The sequence below is a fragment of the Fusarium mangiferae genome (genome assembly GCF_900044065.1).
Source record: "Fusarium mangiferae strain MRC7560 genome assembly, contig: FMAN_scaffold003, whole genome shotgun sequence".
NCBI lineage: Eukaryota > Fungi > Ascomycota > Sordariomycetes > Hypocreales > Nectriaceae > Fusarium > Fusarium mangiferae.
Genome location: NW_024573923.1, coordinates 238,429 through 264,121, shown reverse-complemented (window position 1 = coordinate 264,121; position 25,693 = coordinate 238,429). Strand labels below are relative to the sequence as shown.

At 49.0% G+C, this 25,693-nt stretch overlaps 8 protein-coding genes across 8 annotated transcripts; 3 read left to right on the top strand and 5 right to left on the bottom strand.

Annotated features, from left to right (window-relative positions):
• Positions 1-1,180: 1,180 nt before the first annotated feature.
• Positions 1,181-3,733, top strand: FMAN_05001 (uncharacterized protein; the record flags this gene model as incomplete). The annotated part of the gene is made up of 1 exon (XM_041828224.1): positions 1,181-3,733. The coding sequence occupies one exon, from the start codon at positions 1,181-1,183 to the stop codon at positions 3,731-3,733; it is 2,553 nt and encodes an 850-aa protein (XP_041679108.1).
• Positions 3,734-7,053: 3,320 nt separating this feature from the next.
• Positions 7,054-8,091, top strand: FMAN_05002 (uncharacterized protein; the record flags this gene model as incomplete). Its single annotated transcript, XM_041828223.1, has 1 exon — positions 7,054-8,091. The coding sequence occupies one exon, from the start codon at positions 7,054-7,056 to the stop codon at positions 8,089-8,091; it is 1,038 nt and encodes a 345-aa protein (XP_041679107.1).
• A 1,503-nt stretch (positions 8,092-9,594) lies between these two features.
• Positions 9,595-11,196, bottom strand: FMAN_05003 (putative methionyl aminopeptidase; the record flags this gene model as incomplete). Its single annotated transcript, XM_041828222.1, has 6 exons — positions 9,595-9,651; positions 9,701-9,787; positions 9,838-10,002; positions 10,049-10,312; positions 10,358-11,103; positions 11,154-11,196. 6 exons carry the CDS (start codon positions 11,194-11,196, stop codon positions 9,595-9,597), a joined length of 1,362 nt encoding a protein of 453 aa, XP_041679106.1.
• Positions 11,197-11,981: 785 nt separating this feature from the next.
• On the bottom strand, positions 11,982-13,001 carry FMAN_05004 (uncharacterized protein; the record flags this gene model as incomplete). Its single annotated transcript, XM_041828221.1, has 1 exon — positions 11,982-13,001. One exon carries the CDS (start codon positions 12,999-13,001, stop codon positions 11,982-11,984), a length of 1,020 nt encoding a protein of 339 aa, XP_041679105.1.
• Positions 13,002-15,411: 2,410 nt separating this feature from the next.
• On the bottom strand, positions 15,412-17,500 carry FMAN_05005 (uncharacterized protein; the record flags this gene model as incomplete). The annotated part of the gene is made up of 3 exons (XM_041828219.1): positions 15,412-15,671; positions 15,720-17,052; positions 17,099-17,500. 3 exons carry the CDS (start codon positions 17,498-17,500, stop codon positions 15,412-15,414), a joined length of 1,995 nt encoding a protein of 664 aa, XP_041679104.1.
• Positions 17,501-18,431: 931 nt separating this feature from the next.
• On the bottom strand, positions 18,432-19,939 carry FMAN_05006 (uncharacterized protein; the record flags this gene model as incomplete). Its single annotated transcript, XM_041828218.1, has 4 exons — positions 18,432-19,394; positions 19,440-19,647; positions 19,692-19,777; positions 19,844-19,939. The coding sequence occupies 4 exons, from the start codon at positions 19,937-19,939 to the stop codon at positions 18,432-18,434; spliced, it is 1,353 nt and encodes a 450-aa protein (XP_041679103.1).
• A 1,044-nt stretch (positions 19,940-20,983) lies between these two features.
• On the top strand, positions 20,984-21,991 carry FMAN_05007 (uncharacterized protein; the record flags this gene model as incomplete). Its single annotated transcript, XM_041828217.1, has 1 exon — positions 20,984-21,991. The coding sequence occupies one exon, from the start codon at positions 20,984-20,986 to the stop codon at positions 21,989-21,991; it is 1,008 nt and encodes a 335-aa protein (XP_041679102.1).
• A 507-nt stretch (positions 21,992-22,498) lies between these two features.
• On the bottom strand, positions 22,499-24,872 carry FMAN_05008 (putative catalase-1; the record flags this gene model as incomplete). Its single annotated transcript, XM_041828216.1, has 3 exons — positions 22,499-24,256; positions 24,351-24,590; positions 24,654-24,872. The coding sequence occupies 3 exons, from the start codon at positions 24,870-24,872 to the stop codon at positions 22,499-22,501; spliced, it is 2,217 nt and encodes a 738-aa protein (XP_041679101.1).
• Between the last annotated feature and the right edge of the window lie 821 nt (positions 24,873-25,693).

Here is a 25,693-nt window from a genome sequence, read left to right as displayed (position 1 = left end):
GAAACGCGACATTCATGCATTCAACGGCGCTTGGTGTTTGGGACATTGACACGATAGACATGCCGACTTGTTTACTACGACTGAGATTCTTTACGGCGAGAGGATTTTCGATGACATTATGGGACCGAACCACCACCAGGGTTGATTGTGGCATTGATCGGCCCGGTAACGACTTGTCTATGCCGTCATGCCTTGAACCTCAGTACCACCGATTTTATGGCTGATTCTTCTGGACCTTCCTATACGACTTAGGGGATCCGTGAGAGCATTGGCGCGCGAACTTTGACGTCACTTTGATCTTGTGCAGGAAGTGTATGGACGACTGTCAAGCCAGATCATACCGAAATACTTGACAGCGTCGACGCGAGCATTTACCAGGCGCACTTTATTTTATGAATGTTAGCGCTGAAGCTTGTGAGATATGGATTTGGTCACATTGCTCTTGACAATCGCCGAATGACAGTGATGGAATCCGTCGTCGAACTTTCTGAGCAATGGGCGAGACCAGCCAAGAGGACTACGACCTCTGTTGTTAAAGCCGTGGGGGGGGCGCTGCGGCGCATATGAGGTTTTAAGTTCCCCAGCAGCTTTGATGAACAGCCCATCTCTCGGCGCAGAATCGGTTACAGAAGGAGAATGGGATACAGAACATCTTGACGACCGCTTGTTGGCTTATTGACTTTGAGCCTCAAAGTTTTTATAGCGTTTACTATCGAACCCGAAATACCAACTGTTTTCAACATCAATACCGCCTCTAGATTCCATCCTTCACTTTTTCCCCAGGATTCTCTGAACCTTTGGTTACAGTAATAGCACCTCAGCAAGCCCCCTGACGTTATCTCGAGGTGGTTCATGTGATTTATCGCTTGGGGTCGATGGGTATGGCTCCTGCTTCACAGAGTTACTAAATCTGTAGATACCGACTGCATTGAGTTTGCTTGCAGACTATCCCCGAGGCTAACGCTCCTACCAGCTGGTGGTTTCGAAGAGCCTCGTGAGCTAATTCGTCTAAAACGATGAGAGACTGATACGTTCTTTTTTTCATGCCATTACCCTCATCAGGAGGTTATCGGGAACCTTATTGCCCATCGGCTGTCTGTAGTCCGCTTTACAAGGCCCGGAATCAAAGAATATTCTTCCTCGACTGGCTGCAGAGACGTGGCTTTACACAATACATGTGATGGCTCCCCTAGAACAGCCAGGGAGAATCACTGCAGATGACGATACTACTCTTCTGGACATCACATCTCGAACCAATGAGAAGCCGAAGCAAAATGGCAGTAGCAGCCGAGAGAAAAACGAGCAACAAGAACCAAGAGAATCTCCAAAAAACATCCTAAGAAGGCCTGTGAAAGAGCACGAACATGACCAGAATTTCCCCGACGAGCTTCTCAACCGGGCACGCGAATATCTCGAAAACAAAAATGACGAACAACAAGACACTGAGCTAGGCCAGAACATCTCTAGAGACTTCAAGGCTCAGAAGGAATTGATGCTAAATAGCTCCATCTATCCTGAAGTCCGAGCTGTTGTGGATGATACGGATGACCCGACCTTGCCAGTCGGCACATTCAGAGTACTCCTTTTGGGGACAACATTTGCAATCATTGGCACTGGACTTGAACAATTCTTTTCACTCCGAATGCCTCCCATTGGCCTTTCAACATTTATTGTGCAGATTTTGGCGATGCCCGTGGGGAAGCTGTTGGCGAAATGGCTGCCGACGAGGAGATTCCGGGTCTTTTCGTGGGACTTCACACTCAATCCTGGACCGTTCAATCAGAAGGAGCAGATTCTCATTGCAATGATGGCGAATGTAACCTTTGGTGGATCTGCCATTGGAGCCTACATCGTGAGCATTATCCAAGTTCTGAAACTGGATGTGTTTTACGGGGAGAAGAACCTCTCGAATAGTATTCCTTGGCAGATCCTCACGCTCATATCGACCCAGTTCTTCGGATATGGATGTGCTGGCCTGGTTCGCAGGTTTCTGGTATACCCGCCCTCAATGATCTGGCCAAAAGCGCTTGCAAATATTGCACTTACCAAGGCGTTGAACAAGGACAATGGAAATTCAGAAGATACAGTGCACGCATGGAAGATGTCGCGATACAAGTTCTTCTTGATCTGCTTTACTTCCATGTTCTTTTATTTCTGGATTCCCAATTACTTGTTCAAGGCTCTTTACCTGTTCAACTGGCCGACATGGATATCACCAGGCAACGTCACACTCGCCCTCATAGCTGGATCAACCTGCGGTTTGGGCCTCAACCCCTTACCAACATTGGACTGGAACGTCGCCACGTATCTCGGCGACCCTATAGTAACGCCCTTCTTCACGCTCATGAACTATGCAAGTGGGATGGCAATATGGGGCTTCATAGTCGCGCCACTAGTATACTTCAACAATGTCTGGGACACGGGCTACCTCCCTATCAACAAAAACTACATCTACGATAACCACGGCTCGCGGTACAACATCTCACGCGTATTGCTACCCGACCTTACGCTTAATCACACTGCGTACCACGAGTACAGTGTCCCCCTCATGACTTCCACTCAGGTGATCAAGTATGCGGCTGCCTTTATGATATATGTTGCTACACCCGTGCACATGTACCTCTGGCACCGCAAGGATATCATGTCTGGGATACGGGCTTGTTGGGCACGCAAGTCGCGAGACGAGGAGTTCAATGATGTACACAACCGTCTTATGTCTGCATATCCGGAGTGTCCTCACTGGTGGTACATTGTCATTCTTGTTGCATCTTTCATCATCGCCTGTGTCTCGGTGAGCCTGTGGCCAACTGGCATGCCAATATGGGGCATCGTTCTAGCTGTCCTCTTCACCGTCGTGTTGCAAATTCCAATTGGAATGCTCTTGGCTGTTACGAACGTGGAGATTTCAACACGTATCATCTCCCAGCTTATTGCTGGCTATGTGTTTGAGGGCCAACCAATTCCGAACATGGTTTTTCAGATGTTCAGTTTTATGTCAACACATCAGTCGCTCAACTTTGCTAGTGACCTCAAGCTCGCGCACTATGCCAAGATTCCACCGAGATGGGCATTTGCAGCACAGGTTTATGCGACGCTTTTGGCAGGGTTTGTTGGGTTGGGCGTGAATCACTGGTTACTCCGTAACGTTGAGGATGTATGTCAAGCACATCAGAAAGACCGCTTCACGTGTCCACGTACGCACACTTTCTTCATGTCCTCAGTGATATGGGGCGTCGTCGGCCCGCGTCGATTGTTCGGCACGCAAGGCCCCTACCGGGCCGTCACATACACAATCCCCGTCGGTGTGATACTCCCCATAGCCGTCTACTTCATGTCCAAGCGGTGGCCCAACGCCTTCTGGCGCAACGTCAACGCGCCAATCCTATTCTGCGGACCGATGGCTTGGGCTCCGTTCAACTGGAGCTACGTGCAGGGCTCGATAGTTCTGGCGTTCGTGTTCAACAAGGTGATCAAGAGGCGGTATGCGGCGTGGTGGGAGAAGTACGCGTACGTGCTGACGAGTTCTATGAGCGCGGCTATTGGTATCTCTGGCGCGGTGATGTACTTTGCGGTGCAGCATCCGGGGATTGAGCTGAATTGGTGGGGGAACAGGGTTCAGATGGAGGGTGTTGATCAAGGGGGCTTTGTGGCCGATGGACAGGTTGTTAGCTGCTCGATGCTGAAGGTGCCTGAGAAGGGTTACTTTGATATCGGGTTCGACTGGAAGGTGTAAGTCAAGTTGATTCGGTGCTGAGAAGTGTTTGCATATCGACAATGGAACTGAAGTATTTCATTATCTGTCTACTCTAACTGTTAAGATATCCAGCGTAGTCAATGTATTTTTAAAACTGCCATGAAGATGTTACCCATAAGAAATTGTTAACAACCTAATATTAGGCTTGGATAGCACAGACTTGGAGTGATCTCACCCGGAGGCGAGGGCCAAGAATAGCAACACGAATGTCCCTGACAGCTGACACTGGCACACGCTTGGTTAATAATTAGACTTTGCCTTTTGACATAATTAGCAACTGAATTTGCCATCAAAGTCTACCTATTAACCGCGCGCGGATAATGAAACATGCGGCCACAAACGCGCCGTCGATCTGCAACCCGATAACGTCGCCACTCTGTTGGTTGTTGGTTGTGTGTATATTACTATTTCGGTGAGGCCAGAATGATGACCGAGACGGTTACGAAGCACCAATCATCTGATACACAGTCAAAAGCCGCGATGAGACTGAGACAGGGCGCCAGAGGAATCCATTTTAAATAAACTTTATCATGATAAACGTATCATCGTTTCGAACGTGGGCGTTTGGTGTTGAAGATACAAGTGTAAGTCGCATACCCGGGAGTTCGGTTCGGCGCTTGGAGTTAAGGCGGGAGAGTCTGCGTGGCAATCGCTGCAATGGACACTCGAAATGGAACAAAAGTGGCCATCGGAATTAAGAAACGATCATGAGAACATCTTGTGTAAGCTGAACTCGAAGGAAGAGGCAACCAAAAGCATGCGGAGTTAAAGTCAACAAGGAAGAGAAAAGCGATGATGGAATGGTCCGTAGGGAATGAGGTATATCAATCCAAACATGAAAGCTGCTGCGCCTACACTGCTCTCACTCACTGATGAGGCAGTGCCACAGAAGCGAACGAGCTACAGCAGAAAATCACCAGGGTCAAGGTTCTGCCTTACAGGGCTGGATGGCGCCATTCCGCTTTAGGTCTTGAAGATGGGGTCGAGTTTGAGGCCTTTGCTCAGCCCTTTTTCTCTTTTCTTCAACGGATGCATCATGCAGGCATTGATTCTTGATCGAGATGCTGCTGCATGAGATGATTACAATTCAAACTGCGAAACAAACTCCTTTGAGAAATCAGAAGATCTTTTCGGCGAGGCAGCCAAAAAGGCAAAGTCCTCCTAGTTTTGGGGGCCGTTTCGTGCGTGCGTGCGTTGTTAGTTCTTATCGGAAGAGGCAGCACTCTCTCGGTGCCGGAAGAGTCTGAAATCCGTATGTGGTATTTTGGCTGTCACGAACCAATAGAATAATGGGATTGTTGCCAATGCCTGTCTATGTATGTTACTGTGGAGCGAGCTGGGGAGAATTAGGTACACAAATTGGACTGTCGGGTGGGTTTCTGCTCTGAGTCCTTGGCTTGGGACTTTGGTTCCTTATTACTTTCTCGTTTCAATACCGAGGGAGAGTCAAATGGAAACGTCATCTGGGCCTGAAGCTATTCGCACCAGGTCGTGTAACGCTGCAATGCGCATTTGACAAGTCTACATGAGATGACGTACGCGCGCCCTTGGTCCTACATACATTGAAAGGGCTCTTCTGGCATCTTCCAACGGTTATTGATCATGTTCTGCATCATTGTGCAAGCCCTGTGCGTCCCGATATGACAAGCATACACAGACAGGTTGGTTCATCTGTACGATATTAGTTCCCGCTGCATGTCAAAGGAAGAGGCATCCAATGAATCCTTGACGTTGATCAAACTTGTTGTCTGACAATGATAATATCGATGCGAGGCTGAACAAAACAAAAATGGTTCCATTCAATCTTGGAGAATGGTCGTGGTTGATCCTGGTTAGCTTAGGGCTGAGGCTGTGAGAACCGGCGTCGATTCCTAGGCGGATCCAAGCCTCGATAGGCGTCCCCTAGCACTGCCCGCGATAGCTAAGTGTAAGTGGAAGTGGAAACAGGGGGTGACTCAGAGCGAATGAGGACGAGGTCACCGAATGCAGAACATTGCAGTTTCTGTAGCACTTGCATAGCGAAGAATGGACTTTTAGTCCTTGGCAGGGTTTTTTGGTTGGTCTAGAGGCGTTTTGGGCTGCAGATAGTCCTTGATGACTCAATCGCCGGGGGGGATCCCATGATGCGAGATAATGGGTATTGTAACTTTACCTTAGTCTTTGGCCGCAGGACATTTTTCGAGTCCGACGGACAAACTCGCGATGCGACAAAGGGAACGAAATAGACTCGGGATAGACTTGGATTCTCGTGATCATGATCATGGTCATGATTTCTGTTGGTGATAATTTTAGGGTCATGTTTCAACCGTGGCCGCGTGTTGTTGGCCATTGAAGTCCTAGATTACGACGTCTTCTAATTGTAAAATCCCAATTCATCTGCCCACGAGTTGATTCTTGGTTTAATTACGGGATTGTCACTTGTCGTCCGTGTCCTGTTCTCCCGCCTCGATACCCGTTTTCTCGATCCCACTAACTTCTCAATTGATCAAGCCTGGCCTGTGATGCTCATTGACTCTGTAGCTAATTCAACGTCTGGCGGCTCCGACCAACAGAAACTGACTGTGGCCGTGGCTGAGATGACCCAGGGGGGAGTCATCGGCATGGGGCATTCTGCTTGGGGGCCAGGACTAGACTAGACAGGGATCGCTTTTAGTGGCCGCAGACGGTAGGCAGAAACGGCCTTCTCCACCTTCAAGGCTGCCTTTGCAGAGACACAGAGAGAACCAAGCCTCTGGGAGGGAACACCACCTTTTTTACAGTACAAGTCTTTGTATATATCTTCGAACCGCTTTGCGAACCACAACCAACACCAACATCACACTACTGCACACACTCTCACAAACCAAACCCCAGGCACCAACACTCCATATTTTACACTTACTTTACTGTACAAGACGCACAGTTTAGTCTAGTCTAGTCCCCAGGCATCCAATTACTACCAAAGTCACTCGGTACTGGGACTTGGCTTACACAGCTTTCAAACCACCCTTCCTCATTTCTATATAACCCACCTCCATCTGCCACTCTCTCGACAACCAAACAAAACACTCAATTCATCTTACACAAACACTACTATAAGAGCTTGATCTTCTCTCTTTCTCTCTTTCTCTCTTTTCAAACTGTCTTCTCAACAGTCACCTCTTATCATTGAGAACATCGTCCACAACCGTCGTCGTCGAAGCAGCACTTCTTCACCACCTGAGCAGACTATATCAAGAACACATCGTCTGCCTCCGGTTATCATCCAAGAGGATCCCCCACAGCGCAACAGCCGCTTAGAACCTCTCAGCACCGACACAATGTGCACTACAAACATCTACACATACGTCCACCCCGATGGACGCCGCGAGCAGTGGTCTCAACCCACGCTCTGCGCAAACTCTCGCCATGGACAAGTATGCGCCAGCAACTTCCTATTCGAGCACCCAGTCCAATACGTTCCCGCTCCCTACGAGGCTTCTTCTTACCCTTATGCTACTCAACTCCCTCCTACACCTCAGTATAGCCCTGCCCCTTCTACACCGTCGGGCTCATACCGCTCAGGAGATGAATCAGACCGCTCATACACCAGCAACGGTAGCAAGAAGAAGCGATCATCCGGAGTCTACATCAACGGCCAGAAGGTTCTTGATCTGAACCGCCGTGAGCGTCGACCAAGCTCCTCTCGTCACCAGGAGAGAATTGTCTTGGTCGACAGCCCCCCTACACCTCGCACTCCTCCCCAGCAATGGAATGCCCCTCACACTGCCCCCGCATCACCCATCTCAAACACATACATCGTCGACTCTTCACGGGACCCTAACAAGCGCCGCCCCGTCATCGTTGATGAGCGAACTCTGCAGCCTGACCAGCGCCGTGTCCAGATCGAAGTCGTCGACAACCACCACCGCTCCAAGCACCACCGCCACTCATCAAGCGGCTCCCGACACTCCGACCAAGAGGAAGAGCGCCGCCAACGCCGTCGCGAGGAGAAGCGCCGAGAGGAAGCTGAGCTTCGTCTCCGCACTCGCATCGCAGAGGCCAACGCAAAGATCGCCTCTCGCCCTGTCGCCCCTGCCCCTGCTCCTCCCAAGCGCTCTGCTACATACAAGCGCCCCTCCGTCGAAGTCGTCGACAGCCAAGCAGTTCTCGCTGACGAGCTTCGCCGCTTGAGCTTCGAGGAGGAGCGTCGTGAGGACAAGGCACGCCGCCTTGCTCGTCGCGAGGAGAAGAAGGAGGAGGAGGCTCAGCGCGAGCGTCTCCGTGAGCGCATGCAGCCCAAGCGACGTCTCACAATCGGCGCTGGCAGCAGACGGCCCTCTGAGATGTACGAGCCGGGAGTGTACCGATATGAGTAAACGATATAGTTGGCGGATTTGGTCTTGTATCACTTTGATCTGTTTTACATGGAGTTCACAAGCAAATGATATTTAGCGATTAGACTTGGGATTTGGGAATTATTCTGTATACGTTTAAGGGAGTTTGATATTGGGATTTGGATACCAGCGAGTGAGGCAATGAGCCGATTTTAAGGATTACAGAACACTTAGTTAGATACAAGACACAAAACAGCAAGAAAAAAAAAAGAACTCAGAATGGGTTTTGCTCTTTGAATACTTTGGTTCCTACTTGCGTCACTGTGAATGTTTACACCGAGATGGCTTGAGATGAGGATAGAGAGGCTCAATGGCTTGGGAGGCGAGACACTAAAGCAGGTACAAGACATTTCCCATCAAATGTGCAAGAATAGAAAAAACCTGTCTGTCTCATGACCCTAGGACTGAGGGTGTGCGATTTCGGTGTAAGTAGAATAGGCTGCACACCAAGACATCTCGATCCCCCTCACCAAAATTATAAATCAACCGACTTTTCAAAGCACATCACGATATCTGCGAAACATCAACTCCTTGGCATCAAAGTGTAAAAAATAAGGGAACCTCAAAACACCGAAGGATCGCGCATGCATACATCGTGAATCAGAGCAAGGATTAGCCCAACCAAAGTTCTTTTTGCCCCTGGAGGTGGGAGGAGTGGAGACACACGCGCCGAAAAGAAACACCAAGAATCGAAAGATGGGGTCGTTTTGGGACTTTGGTGAAGCTTCAATCTTGAAGGACCGTGGGAATCAAGTTATTCTGTAACGATGAGGTTTAGTTAAATGCGAGTTGGGGGCGTATTTTGGATCTTGGGTTATTGCCCAGAGACATAGCATGAATTTGCTGTTCTGGTATAGGAATGGGTTTGGAGGGGTTGTTTTGCCGCAATCAGTAGCATCTCAATTGGAATCTCTCCATTGACCGATTGCCTTGTCTGCCTAAAAATGTCCTACACTAGAGAATGTACATAGTGTAGTTCGCTCAGACCCCGCTCATGATGTGCCGATCGAGACATTAGCCGATAGGGCCTCATGACACCCTGTTTCTCAAGGCACCCATCCATTGGCAGTTCGCTTCTGGTGCGGGCATATGGCGGGGTTTAAGCGACTGATGTACCTGTATGTATGTATGTGTGTGTATCTGAGACAGTTTCTCCAGTGACTCACTGTTGATCTATGGCGAGATGATAGCATGTTTGATTGAGTACGTTTTGGGAAATCACCGACGATGCCAAGAGTTCAGCATCTGCCGTCAAGTCATGCACCGACGTGAATATGTAAGTGAAAATAGATTTGGCAAAGATAGTGACAGACTATACTATCATACGAATGTAAATGCAGGCAGGCGTGTTGAAGCCAGATCTTAGTTGTGTGTAGTAGTGTTGAAACGACTGCTCAACGGGAGGAAATGGTGTTGAAACCATTCCGACATGATGTTGAACCCTTCCTGTTCCCCCAATTTGACGAATATCGAGTTATTCTCAATTTAGTAGTCACTTCCACGACTGATAACCTCCTTATGCGACTCTCGAAGCAGAATAGTCTACCACAGTTAGTAGCTATCCCGTATCTTCACTCACACATCAACTTACATGCTCGAACTGCGCTGAGTAAGAACCCCTGATATCAGCAAGCGGTTCATACGCTTCAAGGATACCATTAGACACCAAAGAGTTTAGCTTCATAATCCGTCAGTAATCTCCCCCTCACATACGGTTAAAGCACTCACACCAGCGAGATATCGCTCTTGGCCTAGACGCTCGAGGTATCGACGACAAAAGACAATAGTCCCAAACTGCTCGCGAATGACTTTATAAAGCCTATTCGCCGACGCAAAAGGTAAATTCACATGCCTCGGCGCATCATGATGCAAACCGTAGCCATAAATGCCCACCTACACTCATTAGCAACATCCCAACTCACTAAACATGCACACTTACATCGTCGTAAAGTCGTCCAGTGCCGGTTGTACCAAACGTCTCAATGGCAAACACTTCACCTTCCTCCATCTTAGTCTGATCATTGTTCTTGATAAACGGGATCGACTTTCCACCGTGGATCTGGTAGTGCTTGATGTTGTGCGCTGAGATGTTGCGGACGGGTTTGACGGGGTATGTCTTTCCGTTGATTTCAACCTCGTAGCTCTCCATTGCTTCTTGGATTGCGGCGCTGACGTCGCAGATACGAACGTCGATACCAGAGGCCTACAATCGTCAGACACATCATCTACTAGAAGGTGAGAGACATACCTTGATACCGCTATTGGTGGCATCCTTGACGGCGTTGAGAAGGTTGTCGTACGTAGGGTCAAATGACATGGTGAATGCACTATCGACGATCCAACCATTGATCTGCACGCCGAAATCAACCTTCATGACATCCTCATACTTGAGAACAACATCCTTCTGGCCAGGACTAGGCGTGTAATGCGCAGTCTCATGGTTCAAGCAAAGACCTGTTGGGAACCCCATTCCAGCCTTGAGGTTATCACCAGGCTCAATACCCTGATTGCCCAAAAGAGCACGCACGCCGTCTTCAATACCATTAGCGACATCAATGAGTTTATCCCCCGGCTTGACGTTCTCCTGCGTCCACTGTCGGACCTGCCGATGAACTTCAGCAGCCTTTCGATAATCGTTCAGAAACGCTGGATCTTCGAGTTGTCGACGACCCATGAAGCGAAGTTCTTGAGCCGTAGTACGAGCAGTATTGTAATCCTGAATTTCGCCGGCCGGAAACTCTTTGAAGAGATCACTCAACGGGACTCTTGGAGGTGAAGATTGCTGTGTAGGAGCCTTCTTCTTCTTCTTTGGCTTTCTCTTTTTCTTCTTCTTACCAGCACCGTCGGTTAGCGGTCCGGCGGGAGTGTTGTTATCATCATCGTCGTCGTCGTCGCCCCCTTCGCCTCCCAGACTACCGTCGCCATCGCGGGCGAGATGAGCACCGCGTGGCTCTCCGCCTGCAGAGGATGGCTTGGATGAGAGTGGTCCTTGGCCTGTCATGTGTAAGTGAGGTTCTATGTTTACGAAGGGCTAAAAGATGTACCATTTCCCCCAGAGTGATCGTCTTCAGATGTTTTGGCGCCCATTTCGACATGAACGCTGCTTCAAATCCCAGAGTTGTTGATGAGTGACTGAAGTGAGGTGAGATGACGATGATGGATAAGGATGGGGTATTGTGAGATGGGGTAAGCGGTTATCTGTGGCAGAAACGAATACGGAAATGTAGCACATGGGCCATCAAGATCATTAGCTTCACGATGATAGGACAAGCCGGATAGTAGTGAATCCTTTAGACATTGTCCCGGCGTGCTACTGACAGAGCCCATCATGAAGCTGTACAGACTTCGGAAGTAAATGAGATTGATCTCCAGTGGACCCATCAGCATGTTCACGGAGTACTGACTCGCTCAAATACTACGTCCCATTTACACGACGGCTATACGGAGCTATGTGGATTCTTAGAACATTCCAAATCGAAAAGCAATGATGGGTCCATCACGCAGCGGGTCTCGATGGGGCCCTCGTGAAGAATCAAGACCCTGATTACGAGTCAAGTAGTTCCCTTGGCTTCGTAGATCGTCGCAGCCACATCGAAAGAACACGTGGGAATGATGAAAGCAATGGACGGGAATATGCTGACAAGTCTGGATATAAATTCATGATGCACTCCAACGTATATGCCTCTCATCCCATAATGCCACGCCTAGACTATGTGCAAGGTAAAAAGCCATGTACAATGCTCGTGCCAAACACCATAAGATACGGCGCCCCAAAAATAAAACAAAATGACATGCAGATTCCGTGCTCTCAAATGTCCCAAACCATGATGCGTGAAATGTAGGTGAGAAGGGTAAGTAGGTGAGCCAGTTGTCTATGCTGCTGGCTGAACTCCGCCGCGTGGCCGAGGCTTGAGGTTCAATATAGGAACATCCGCATTATCGAAGCCGTGATGCGATGTGCGATCCCTCAATCGCTCGTAGTGTTTCCGTAGTCTGCTCTCACCAACAACTAGTTCGAATCCAACCAGGAAACAGAAGCTTATCTCCAACCTAGCCAGCTCTGCTTCACTGACGCCACCCACCTTAGCCATCTTGGCATGGGGATAAGATAGATCTTCAAGAGCTTTCATGGCAACTCTAAGACCAGCCAGGACTAAGCGATGTGCGTTGCGCCGGGTGACAGGGATGGCTCGCTCCTCGACGGCTAATCTGTGTATATACAGTGATGTCGCGAGGTATACTGCGGTACTCATGGGACAGAATTGGTGAAGCCGCTGAAGATATTGGTTAATAGTGATCGGAGGCTCATTCTTGCTGTAGAATTTGCGTGTTATGGCGCTGTGTTGCAAATTGACAGGCTGAGAATCAGCACCAACGACAACGTAAGGCTCTGATTGAGGCGGCGGCGACATGAGACCTGGGTGAGGCTTCAGTCGCACACCATCAATATCCCCCGACTCTGGTTGATTGTCATGCACAGGCTCAGGCTTATCTTTGGCAGCCAATCTCTTAGCCTCAAGCTCGGCCTGTTTCCTTAATTTTGCCAGATTCTTATCAGAGTATGATCGCACAATATTCTCCTTCTCGGCTTGCATGCCACTCATGTGCGGCACAGTGGGAGATTTTGGCGGTGGTGTCGGAGGGACATCGCCCGTTATCCTGACGAGAAGCTCGACGCCAGCGCTCAGCAGAGCGAGTGCTTCTGCTGGTGACATCTCGAAGAGGCCATGATCGGCAGAGGCTTTCGGTGCGGAGGGGTCGTCGGCGATCAAATGAGGATCGGAAGAGGGCACCGGGGGAGGAGGCGGCGGTCGATCAGTCGTGGTATCGGGATGTCGCAGTGGAATTGTGCCGGCCTGAGCCTCGGTAGTAACAGCCGCTTGATAAGACATGGCTGGAAAAAGCAAATTGGGTTTGAAAGCTTGGTCGGTGGTCAAGACACAGAGCTATTGACGCGTCTCAATCTCTTAAGGCGCTGGGCAAGATCCGGCTCGACGCCTTTCATGATCCCTCGTTAATCGAGACGTAGTGGAGGAGAGTGAAGAACAGTTTGTTGGAGCAAGTTTTCGTATCACGGGCTAGGCCTGTTTTTGTTGTTGCTTTGGGTCGAGTCGGGCGTAGGTAAATAAATACCAATCCAATCCAATACCAGCGCAAAGTTGCGACCTGTAGTGGGACGAGAATACCGAAGTGGAGTGGCGGGGCCTAAGATCTCGACGTGGGACCCTGGAGGAGTAAGGTGCAGCAGTAGTCGCAAAGGGTCCCGTGAGGGCGTCGAGTCGAGCCTTTATAGTTTGTCGAGTTCAGCTATGGGAGGTATGAGATCCTAACGGTCGAGAGGAAGCGAGCGAGCGAGCGAAGCCTGATGATACAAGAGCCGGACCGACTACTTTAGCGTGGCGTTGTTTTAGGACAAATGAAGGACAAGAACAAGATGAAGAAGAAATGAAATGAGATGAATTGTCCGAGATGAGTCGCGGTCGTGAGACTCAAACTCGCCAGGAAGAGCCTGCAATAAAGAACTCTAAAAGAAATCAGATCAAGGATGAAGACAGAGGTTGCGAGATTAAAAAGAGTGTGTTAATGAAGTGATTTGTTTGCTTTTGTTGACTGTGCCTACCTACCTAGGCAATCTTGCTTGTATGGATGTATCTGTCGGCGGCTGCCCAACCCAAGAAGGGACCTGCCCGCACTTGCACTTGCACTTGCGCCTGCACCTGCCAGCACCTGCACCAGCAGCAACTAGCCGCACCTTCCTCCCGAGCTTCTTTTTTCATGTCACGAGCACGTGGTGCGGGGGAGAAATAAGATGAGTATTGGCTCAATCAATGGATCAGCAAATGCCTATCGTGATCAATTCCCATAATTTTCGCGTCTTCTTTCTCCTAGCATCGAAGAACTAATCACCTTCTAGTCTTGAAAGTGGGATGCAACGGTACCAATCTTGTGATTTTAGGTCCAGGCCAGGACATTCACTCAGATTTAGCCTCCGAGATGGATGAATGGTGTTATTCCACGGTAGGCTCCGGATATGAAAGCAGCGTATTTATCGTGTTATCCTGGCAACACTGCAGTAAATACGGGGTATGTTTACGCATACGGATATACAATCCACTCGCTGAGGATCTAGACCAAACGGTCTCTGGGTTAAACTACTGCATGACCAGCAGAGGAGAAGAGCCGCAAGAGATGATGATCTTCCCTGCCAAGGCACCATTTAGGCGTCGTCTGATGTTTTTCCCGGCGTTTAAACACGGCCACCCCGGATCTGGGCTTTGAGCCTGGTGACCTATTCTGCATGAGAAATATCAGAAACTCCATCAGTTACGCGCCCTTGCCACGATTTCTCTTTTCTCTTTCAAATCACACAATCATTAACGAATAATCGGTATCAGTCAAGACTTCTGGTGGCAATTCGACGAATCATTTTCCTGTCCTGGCCAGGCAAACACCGCGAAAACAACCTCGGCATGCCACGTTCCAAAGGTTAGGCTTATACAAAGAAAAAGTGTGTTGAAAAATAGAATCAGCAAGGACATAACAATACTTTCAATATATGTTTCAGATCCAATCGTAATATGCTCACATCATCAGGGTCCGATACACTTGAAAGATCACACTTACACACATACCCTGCACTCCCACACTACCGCAATTTGATGCAAAAGAGCTTCTTGACCTTACACTGAAAAGTTTCGCCCTTACAACGTGATATCGTTAGCAAAGGATATCTTTCAAGCTGAGCACTGTCAACTCTACGACCAAATCATTGTGAAAGCCAACTTCAAGGAATATGATCTACTGACTCATAAGTCGTTCGGAGTCAATTCGTGAGAATAATAGAAGATGCACCTTGGCTCTTTGTGTTAGACGATCGGTCTCGCCAGGCGACACCAAGCGACAAGAGTCTGACCGAATGCGTAGGCGAAGGAACATATCTGCATTACAATAGAAAGCAGCGGTGATATTGATGACCTAAACAGACGGTCTATTCGTGATATGGGATTCACTGAAAGAAGATGATCTGGGTAAGATACGTGGTTAATGTAAGAGAGAAGCGAAGTGAAGCTGATGATTTACAGACTGTAACCTCATGACTCTTCCTACGATTGTATGGCTGATTCCCATCAAAGATCAAGCCCCTCTGACTGAACCCACAGGGGACGTTACGAATCTAATGATCAAACATTGCTCTCAATGCACCTATCAATGCTACCAGTCTAAACAAATCCCGGCATCTCAGCCCCTAGATCTAAGTCTAGCCCAAACCTGCACATTATCATCTCATTATTCATAAATCTTTTAACAATCTGGCGCTACCTTGCAGTCAACCACAGCCGTTTGACCCGCCTGCACCTTGGCAATAGCCTCCTTCAACACACTTTCCAGATCCGAAGCCTTGTCAACTCTAGCAGCGTGGATATCTCCACCTGCAGCAGCCTTAGCAATACCAGCGTAATCTGGCACGGGATCAAAAGAAATGTTGATCTCCTCGTTTGTGGCCTTTGATCCAAGACCGTCGGGGTGAACCAGTAGTAGCGATCTGCGAGGGGCGTTCCATCCTGTGACTTGTTAGCATATTGATGGTCTGATAGGGTGAGGTGACTTACCCTTGTTGTTGAGCACGATTGTCAAGACGGGGATCTTGTAGCGTCTTGAGATCCAGTACACGCTACCAGGTACTGTGAAGAGATATGTGCCATCTCCTACAATCTGCACAACAAACTTGCCCTTATTTGTACCGCCGTTCTCAGCATCCGTCGCAAGCTTGATACCCAGGGCACCACCGCCAGACCAGCCGAGACCACCGCCTCCACAGTTGATCCAAGATCCGGGAATTGTGGGCTGGATGTTGTCGTGTACGAAGCCAGTATTTGTGACAGCTTCAATGGCCCAGATTGTATCTTCAGGGCAGAGATCGCGGAGCTTCTTGCTGAGATGGCCGGTTCCGAAGGTATCATCTGCGAGAGGTTCTGCGGCCTTGGCGATGCTAGCGAGCTTGTTCTCGTGGACTTCAGCACGTTGCTTCTCTGTCTCGGCGGCGTTGACCTCGAGTTTGCTGGCGAATTCCTTCTTGTTGAGAGCTTCGGTGATTTGCTGGACGGCTGTCAAACCATCAGCCTTGTAGCGTGCGTCGGCTTGAATGTAGTGAGTTGGCATTTGCTGCTTCAGGGGGTCAACATCAATGTGGAAGATCTTTGCATCCTCGCGAGGCTTGCAGCGGGTCTGAACCCAGGGTACGTCGCAGTCCAGAACGACAATTGTATCGGCAGACTCGACAGCATCGTCAACACCAAACTTCAAACCGATCCAAGCGGGATGATCAGCGGGGAAACACATATCGCAACCACCAGTATCCAAGACTCGCAGACCCTTGACCTTATCCGCCAATTCAACAAGCGCAGCAGGAACCTTGTGGTTTCGTCCACTGTATCCTGTGACCAGCAAAGGAGCCTTTGCACCCGCCAAAGCTTCTGCAATCTTATCAACAGCACTTGTGGGCAGACCACCAAGCTCAACCGACTCCCAGTGTTCTTGCTTCAGAGAATAAGGCTTGAGATCAGCCTCGAGAATCTCTCGTGCACTGCACAGATACACGGGACCTTGGGGATCCGATGTAGCGAATTGCAGAGCGCGGTTGACCATTTGCTTCACATTAGCTCCCGTCTTGATCTCGCCTGTGTATCGGCAGTACTGAGAAATGATCTGTTTTTGGTCTGGTACATCTTGAATCCAGTGAATGTACTCTGTGCGACTTCCGCGGTGTTCACCTTCTTGTGTGAATGGCGATAGACCTGCGAATACTAACACGGGAGCGCGGCCTGTGGAAGCATTGTGGACGGCTGCTCCAAGGCCTTGAGTTCCAACGTCGACATGCACGATTACACACTGAGTCTTGCCTGTTAATCGGGCGTAACCATCAGCCATTGACATGGCCACCATCTGATTATGTCAGTTTTGCCCAGAAATTCTTGACGTAATAGCATACCTCATTAGGACATGTGATGATCTTGGGGAACTTTCCCTTCTTCTCCCTCTGCCCCTTGACCATAGCCTCAATGATACTAGGGTGATCGGTACCCAAGTTCACGAAACAATGGGTGATACCGGCATCCCAGATAGCCTCAAAGAAGGCAAATGATGCGGTATACATGTCCTCACTTGCTGTTGAGTAAGAACGGTTCATAACTGCTGTGGGTGAAGGTGTGTGAAGAGCTGTCGATGCCTTTGAGTGGCTGGCAGACAGAGATAGAGAGGGGCTTTTTCCATCTCGTTGGGAAAGTGAGGAGATTGCTGCGGTGTTGTATCTCCTCACTGAGGATTGAAGTTGTGATGGACGACATTTTGATAGGCCTTGGGCGGCTAATCTGGATCTCTGAAGGAGAGCCATGATGGACTGTGTTCTATCTTCGGGTTAGTATCTTGATGCGTTCACATGAAGGGGTGGTGAGGCTCAATGATGCATTATGGCGGTTTAAGTGCTACCCCAAAGCTAAACAAATGCCGAGTTCACTCACTACCTCCAATACTTACTTCAGTATCCCAGTCAATGATCAACGCCAATCAGATATGGGGGCGTTTAACGAAGTGGTTGCTGTAAGAATCTTGTAATTGCAACAAACATAAAACAGAAACAGGCCGGGTTTTGTTGTCAAACTATCGTAACGCCCTTTGTTGTGTCCAAGCGGGTCTACATGAATGCCGTGTCTGGCCGTATTCGTTGTGCTCACGCGCGGGGAGTGACAAGTTGATGCGGGGTTGGGGAGAGGGGAAGCTAGAGGGTTGACTGTGGAAATAGGGCGTTTTTGACAAGGGGGTTTTTATCAGTAATGGAATGACAGTGACAGGGGGAACTTTGACATGATAAGTATCGTAGATAAGGATTGGGCTTCTACTCTATGTTCTATGGAAGGATCGGCCACCCATGACTTTGACTGAGAGTTGGGAACTTGATTGTAGTTGTGTTGAATGTCGTGCTACCCCGGATTTTGATCAAGTCCCCCACTAGTTTACGCCAGAAGATCTAGATACGTGGGGAAATGATGCACAAGAAGCTGAAGCGGGTCATTCTCAGTAACATGAACTCCAACGTGATCGAGCAGCTCACGACTACAAGAGGTAGAAACATCGGTGAAGCAATCGATACACCTATACTATCTCTCAGTCTGTCGTACAGCAAACCATTCTTGTAACACTGATACCCGGCCTCTATCGGCCCCTCTACGGCATCCATCGGAGCCAGTACCTCACAATCTCATTCCTCATTCGTTGGACAAGCCCTCGTGACAGAATGATCGTTCCTCAATCTCAATAATTCCGCTCTAGTCAGCCGGCTCAACGCTCTGCGGATTTCTGAACACCTGGTCCGGATCCCACTTCTTCTTTATATCCTGAAGCCGCGGAAGGTTGTCCGCCCAGTAGAGCTCCTGCGCCGCCTTTCGGTCGAGCCATGCATCGACGTATCCGGCGTAAGTGGAGCGCGCGCCCGGAGCCGACCGTTTGATCCGCTCGTGAATCCCGTCCAAGAGCTTCCGAGTCGCTGCCGATACTTTGCCCACTCCGATGCCGTAGGATTGATACATGATGACACTTTCCCGGTGTGGGTATGCTGTTGCATTGACAGGTGTATCCATCATGGCGCCGCCTTCGGTATTGAAGATGATTGTGAATGGTGTCGATTTGCTGCGGGAATCCTCAAGGTATTGAAACAAGTCCGTGATTGCCGTGTCATTCAGAAGGTCTTGTTCATTGAGCGACAATGACTTTGAGTAGAATGCCGTGGGAATGCTGCCCAAGGTGCAACCAGCAGCTTCAGCCTCATGAAGCAAATGACCCATCCAGTTTGCAAGCCACACTGCACCCTTGCTGGCACCAGGGAGTCGAGCAGGGATTCCTGATGCCTGATATTCAGCCTCTGAACCGAAGAAAGTTCCTGTGATGAGGGCCCCTAGAGGTTGAACGATGAAGAGACTTGCGAAACGTCGGTCCATAGTTGGATCCCCAACCAATGCCTGCCATTCCTTGTATAAGTCGGCCGTTTCGTTTTGCGAGTTAAGAGTAAGGCTGTAGCTGTATTGGACAACGTTGCCGGGCTCTGGGCGAGTCTTGACCACGAATCTGGTCACGATACCGAAGCTTGCTCCCGCACCACGCATCGCCCAAAAGAGATCGGGTGTTCTGTCTTGACTGGCAAGATAGATCGTGCCATCTGCTGTCACGACCTCCATTTCCACGATGTGATCGAGGGCACTTCCCCACATTCGAGATATCGGCCCAAGGCCGCCCTTGAGTTGTTAGTGATGGTCGGAAGTGTGCTCAAGGGTACTTACTACTGTCAAATGGCCACCGGTGCCAACGCTAGGACAAGTTCCATGGGCAATGGCTCGTCTTCCGAATGTATGAAGATTCTTGTCCAATTCGCCAAGGTTGGTGCCTGCCCCAAATGATGCGTACCAAGTTTCGTTGTCCATCTCAAAGTCTTTGAGGTTGACTAGGTCGATGGACACGGCGCCGTTGTCACCGCCAAGACCGTAGTTGCTGCCCAGTTAGCTTTATTTTGCATGTCAACAGAGTTAGCTCACCCATAGGAATGACCTCCAGACTTTGCCTGCACTTTGAGACCACTCTGTTTGGCGCACTTGACAGTCTCAGAAACTTCAATGACATTCTGAGGACGGATGATAGCAGCTGGAATCACTGGGAACTCGAGATTGAACGGCTTCGCCCACTAGGCGAAGAGCGGATCACTCGGGTACGTGACGCAGGAGCTGCGGTTCGCACAGACGGCATCGAGACAGTCGCGGAGAGAGACACTTTGACCGTTACCCATGTTGAATAGAAGATTGACAGAAAGATGGATGATTCTGAAATGGGTGAGTTTCCTCGTAGGAGAAGAAAGTGGACATTTATACATGTCGATAAAAATTCTACTAAAATGTCAAGCGGTTCTAGGATGAGGGTCTTGACGAAGGTAGCACGCGGGATGCCTGCGATGATTCATTGGACATCCTCTTCCGAGTTTGATGTTCCTTCCGTCTTATAGCAGTTGTACAGGCCTCAATTCGGAAGCAAACAGCTTTATTATCGCCGGCAGTTACGACCCGAGATGAGCCACGACCCGATTGTGTGTGCAGACTTTGGTGATGCCTGTGCTCTGCATAACCTGAGGCGTGCTGCGTCTATATGTTACCATACCTACCTTACCTATTCAAGGAACCATATCCCTTCAAGAGAAATACTTTTTATGATCGTAATAGGCATCGTTTGAGAATTGCGACGATTTGAGAGGAAGAAGTCACAGAGAGTGACAGAGTCAATGCTTGCACACATACGTCGGTCCTAAGGTCATACGAACCCGCTGGGAAGAAGTCGACAAATACTAGATCTACATTTACATCCGAATGATATCTTAAGGGAGCGAGGTGTTATTAATAAAGCTCAGAATACAGATACGTCACTACCCATCTCCAGTCCAGCGCCATCACAGTGCACATATCGAGATGCAAAATACTGTTACAGCATAATGTCAGTGATAATGTTCAAGCAATGAGCGATCAGTTAGACGGAAACCTCATAATACTCGCGGCTCTACAATGATCCTAACTTCAGGGTCTACTACCATAAACCTAGTCTAAAGTCATATATACTTTAGGCTGCTCTAGTCTAAGTTCATCAATTTACTCAAAATTGCGACGAGTATAAACTTCCTCAGGGTACCTATGGATTGCCTAGTCACAATCTCCTGATTAAAAGGCAATTCTAAACTCTGTGAATGAGGTATGGCTCACAGAGAGACCACAGATTGATGCATTGTTTGCACCTTTGCTTCATCTATCATCAGTTTTCGCACATATCGACGGCTCTCCAGACAACCATGGAATTCAACAATCTCACGCTCAAACCCGACAGCCCTAATGACAGTCCATCCTTTGTTTATGACGATGTATACCGCATCTACAAAGACGATCAAAACCCCGAAGCTCTTTTCGGAAAGGCGTTGCGCTACCATTCTTCCTTGAGAGTGAATCACACATCGGATCAACAGGAAATCATCCATAAAGAGGTGAAGGAAACTATATTTCACGCGATTTACGGCAGCAATCGCATTGAACAGGCCGGTCTAGGCTGGGAGGCCACACGCTATCTCTGTCATAAGACCCTAAATGAGCCCGACTCCATACTCGAAGTCAATGAGGATGATTCAGACTTCGATGAAAAGATTCACGACCTATATGCTGCGGATCCAACCTTGCGCGGAAAGTCGAGAAGCCATGTTGTTCGCGGCCGGCGTGAAGTCATCCAGCACGTGAGAGCCTTCGAACATATGATGGACAGGTTCTGGGTTCATAACGAAGATCTTACAGAGGATCTCATCAAGAAAACGCATGAGATTCTTTGCAAAGGGGTTTCTATCATCGATCCGGGTGCCGAGCATCCGGAAGTACCCTATGAGAAATACGCAGGACGATATCGAGATGTTCCTGTCGGCGCTGGAAATACGATGTTCGTGATGCCGCAATATGTGCCTGCAAAGATGGCCGAGATGTGCGCGAATCTCAAAAACGATATCGAAGGGAAGGAGATTTTGGATCCATTTTCACTCGCCGCCAAATACTCACTTCGGTTTGTTGAGATTCATCCATTTCAGGATGGAAACGGACGAATGTGTCGCATCATCCTCAACGCGATCTTATTTCGGTACGTCGGTATTTTCATCCCAATCGGAGAGGCTCAAGATGAAGTAGATGAGTATATAAACATCAAGAAGAGGGCTTCGAGAGACATGGAGGGTCACGGAGAGTATGCTACGTTTGTACTGAAGAAGAGTGTGAGGGGCTTACAGAAGTTGAAACAGAGGGTTAATGGGAAGAAAGCAACATGAGCACCCTTCGGTGAGCTAAATTTACGATGAGCTTCAATTAAGATGAGATGAGATGAGGTATGAGATAAGAGGCACGGACCCCGGATCTCAGTACTACTCATCCCGTCTCATCTCGCCACGACTCATTGAATTTTATCAGAATTCATCATAAACTCATCGTAAACTTATATCAAGTATGTAAATATGCCTAAACTTAGGATTCGTATGGTACAGATGAAAGGAACACTAGTCACATCCAGTAGGTTGTACCAGCTGTCGGGGCGCAACGTACTCCGTATAATCAGGTAGATTCATTATTTCAGGTCCAGAAGAATTGGGTAAATGGGAAAGCAATTTAACTATCACGGGCCTGGAGCAATTATTCGCTTGTGATATTGGCCAACACAATGCATCCCAACTTCATCAATTCGAGTTTGTCACAGCATAAGTGAGAGTTCATGTGATTAATGTATTGACTTCAAGATTCAAATTGGCTCGTTACATAAGTTGGTATCTTTTAATAAATCATTAGTACGCCACCATGGTGCTCAATCCATCCAGTTCTCGCTGCCAGTTGCGGTGCTGGCTGATGTTGAACACGAACTTTTCCAAGAAGCCCTTAGCATCAGAAGCAACGGTGACAATCTCCTTGAGGCTGTCGGGTGAAGCATTCTTCAGAGTCACGACGCCATAGCTGTCGACAACGCCGCTGCCGTCGGTCTCGGAGAGGGAGACCTCAGGAAGCTGGATGGCCTTGTTTATCAGGTCAACGGCCTCGCCAGTACCACCAATCGCCTTCAAGTGACCGAAAGCCTCGCGGATGTAGTGAAGAGCTCGGCCATTCTTGGAAAGAGTCTGAATAGACTTCTCGCCACCAGGGATGAAGATAGCGTCGAACATGGTACTGCGCTGACCTTCGAGGTGGTGGTCGGGAACGATGCCCTTGGACGACGAAGAATCTTCGTTGGCGGAGAAGATAGCGGAGCGCCGGGGTCCGATGACGAAGGGAAGGGCACTCTGAGCCTTGATCGCACCATACACGGCGTTGAAAGCAATGGGGTCGTAGCCATCAGCGATGATGATGGCAATACGGCGCGACTTGATAGTTGGAGTCTTGGGAAGGAAGTCCATCTGACTCAAGTTCTTGGCCTTCTTTCCGGGATTCGGCTTGGCCTCGACAGGCTTCTTACCGCCGACCATTTCAGCAATAGCATTTGCAAGCTCCCCATCGATGACGCCTAAGCGCTCAGTAAGGCGTTCATAGACAATAGCTTCGTCACAGTGATCCAGCTCGAACGAGAAGGCAGCCTGGACGTGTGCCTTCTCAATCTCAGAAAGAGAGTTGTAAAAGAGCTGGGCCTGGGAGAAATGATCCTTGAACTTCTTGCTAAGGGCTCTTTGCTTGATGCCAGCGACCTTGGCCTGGTAGTCGACATAGGCACCCTCCTGAGCTGTTGCAGCGGGTTGATGACCGTATCGGTTTGGCCAGTAATTGACCTTGCCCTTGGAGATTGTGTGACGCATGGCGCCATCCCGGTTGAAGTTCATGACAGGGCAAACCGGCTTGTTGATAGGTAGTTCTTCCCAGTTGATACCCAGACGGCTGAGCTGGGTATCCTGGTAAGAGAAGTTCCGGCCCTGAAGAAGAGGATCATCGGAGAAGCCAATTCCAGGCACGACATGGCTAGTACAGAATGCAACCTGTTCTGTTTGAGTGAAGTACTCGTCCACAGTGCGGTTAAGCTCGAGTTCTCCGATGTATCGGACAGGAATCTGATCTTCCGGCCAGACCTTTGTAGCGTCGAGGATGTCGAAGTCGAAATCGTGTTCTTGAGACTCCTCCAGCACTTGGATACCGAATTTCCACTTCGGGTATGCGCCATTTTCGATGGCTTCGTTGAGGTCCTTGCGATGGAAGTCGGGATCTTGGCCGGCAAGTTTGAGCGCCTCATCCCAGACCAAGGAGTGAACACCAAGCTCGGGGGTGAAGTGAAACTTGACAAATCGGCGTTCCCCTTTGTCATTGGTGAGGGTGAAAGTGTTGACACCAAATCCTTGCATCATGCGGTACGAACGGGGGATCGTGCGATCAGACATCGCCCAGGTGTACATATGCGTTGCCTCTGAATGCCCCCATACGAAATCCCAAAAGTTGTTGTGCGCGGATTGCGCCTGAGGGACCTCGTTGTGCGGTTCAGGTTTTCCAGCATGAACCATGTCTGGGAACTTCATGGCATCTTGAATAAAGAAAACGGGTATATTGTTCCCGACGCAATCCCAAATTCCCTAGAGGAAGGAGCGTTAGATTTGATCCAAAATTAGTTGTGGTGATGTTGGAGGGTTGGAGGGTTGGTGGTTTGGTGTTGAGGGGTTAACGAACCTCTTGTGTGTAAAATTTGACAGCGAATCCGCGCACATCACGAACGGTATCTGCGGAGCCGCGACTTCCCAATACAGTCGAGAATCTGACGAAAACTGGTGTTTCCCGAGAAGTATCGGTAAGGACGCCAGCGTTGGTTACGTCCGCGGCGGACTCGAAAAGCCTGAATGTGCCGTGAGCGCCAGCTCCACGGGCATGGACAACTCTCTCGGGAATTCGTTCGTGATCAAATCTGTGGATCTATAACTGCGTTAGAATCTGAAGTCCTTCAATGGTTGATTTTGTTGGGTTATAGCAACTTACCTTCTCTCGGCCGAAAGGATCCTCCAACAGCATAGGGCCAGTTTGGTCCTCGCTGTTCACGCGCAGCCAGTGATCGGTGTTATTCTGCTTCACTCCATAATCGGAGGTGATTCGAGTGTTCTCGCTGGGCTCAACAGTGTTGGCCTTGAGCTGATCGATCTTGTCGTTTCGGTGTCCCATGACTGCGTGTTTGATAGCTCCGGTAACTTGATCGGTCATGTCGAATCTTGGTCTTTATTCTTGAGTAAAGAAAGAATAATTCACTGAAAGATAGGTTCGAATGACTCTGGGTTTTAACATCTTTTGTATTGTGCCGAGTGCAAAGCACCCATGAGCTGCCGACTTCAGAGCACGTTGGATTTACGTCACTCATGCGTTTGACGATTGAGCTTTCCCCGCGGACTGGAGAAATTGGCAGCTACAATGGGACGAGTTGTTGAGAAAAGTCGTCATGTTTCGTCAGGAACAAAAATGATTGACCTATGAGAAGCTCAGAATTTCCAACGAGTAGACACGGAATGCACTCAGTGATGTGATCGTGATCTGTGTTTGGGAACGAGGTGAATTTACTGTTACACCAGGAACGAAAGCTCCGGTTTTTGTATCCCCCACTTTCCGTATCTGTCTCGCACTGCCGTTGAAACAACTAGAACAACTCAACAAATGGCCGAGGTTAGTTTGTAATGAAGAATTGATGTGGAATCTTGAGGCTCGATGACCGCTACAATTCTGGATTCAGCAGGGATTGTTGTCTTTCTATGGATCTTCGAGAATGCGAGTTGTATCGATCTACAGCGGACTATTTACAAGCAAGACAATCCCATATAGCCGGATCGATTTTCAATATTTCCGGACACGCAAGCCAAAAAGCCTCATTTGGAATTTAAAGTTTAGAATTTCTTCAACATTTATGTCCTTTCAATACCCGACACATCCGTTACTGATATGCTGCTTCACAGATATCCAAGTTGTTACGTGGGGCAGTTGTCAAAGCGACGTCAATGTACGTCATCGATATAGCATCATTCCCTGCTTGAAAC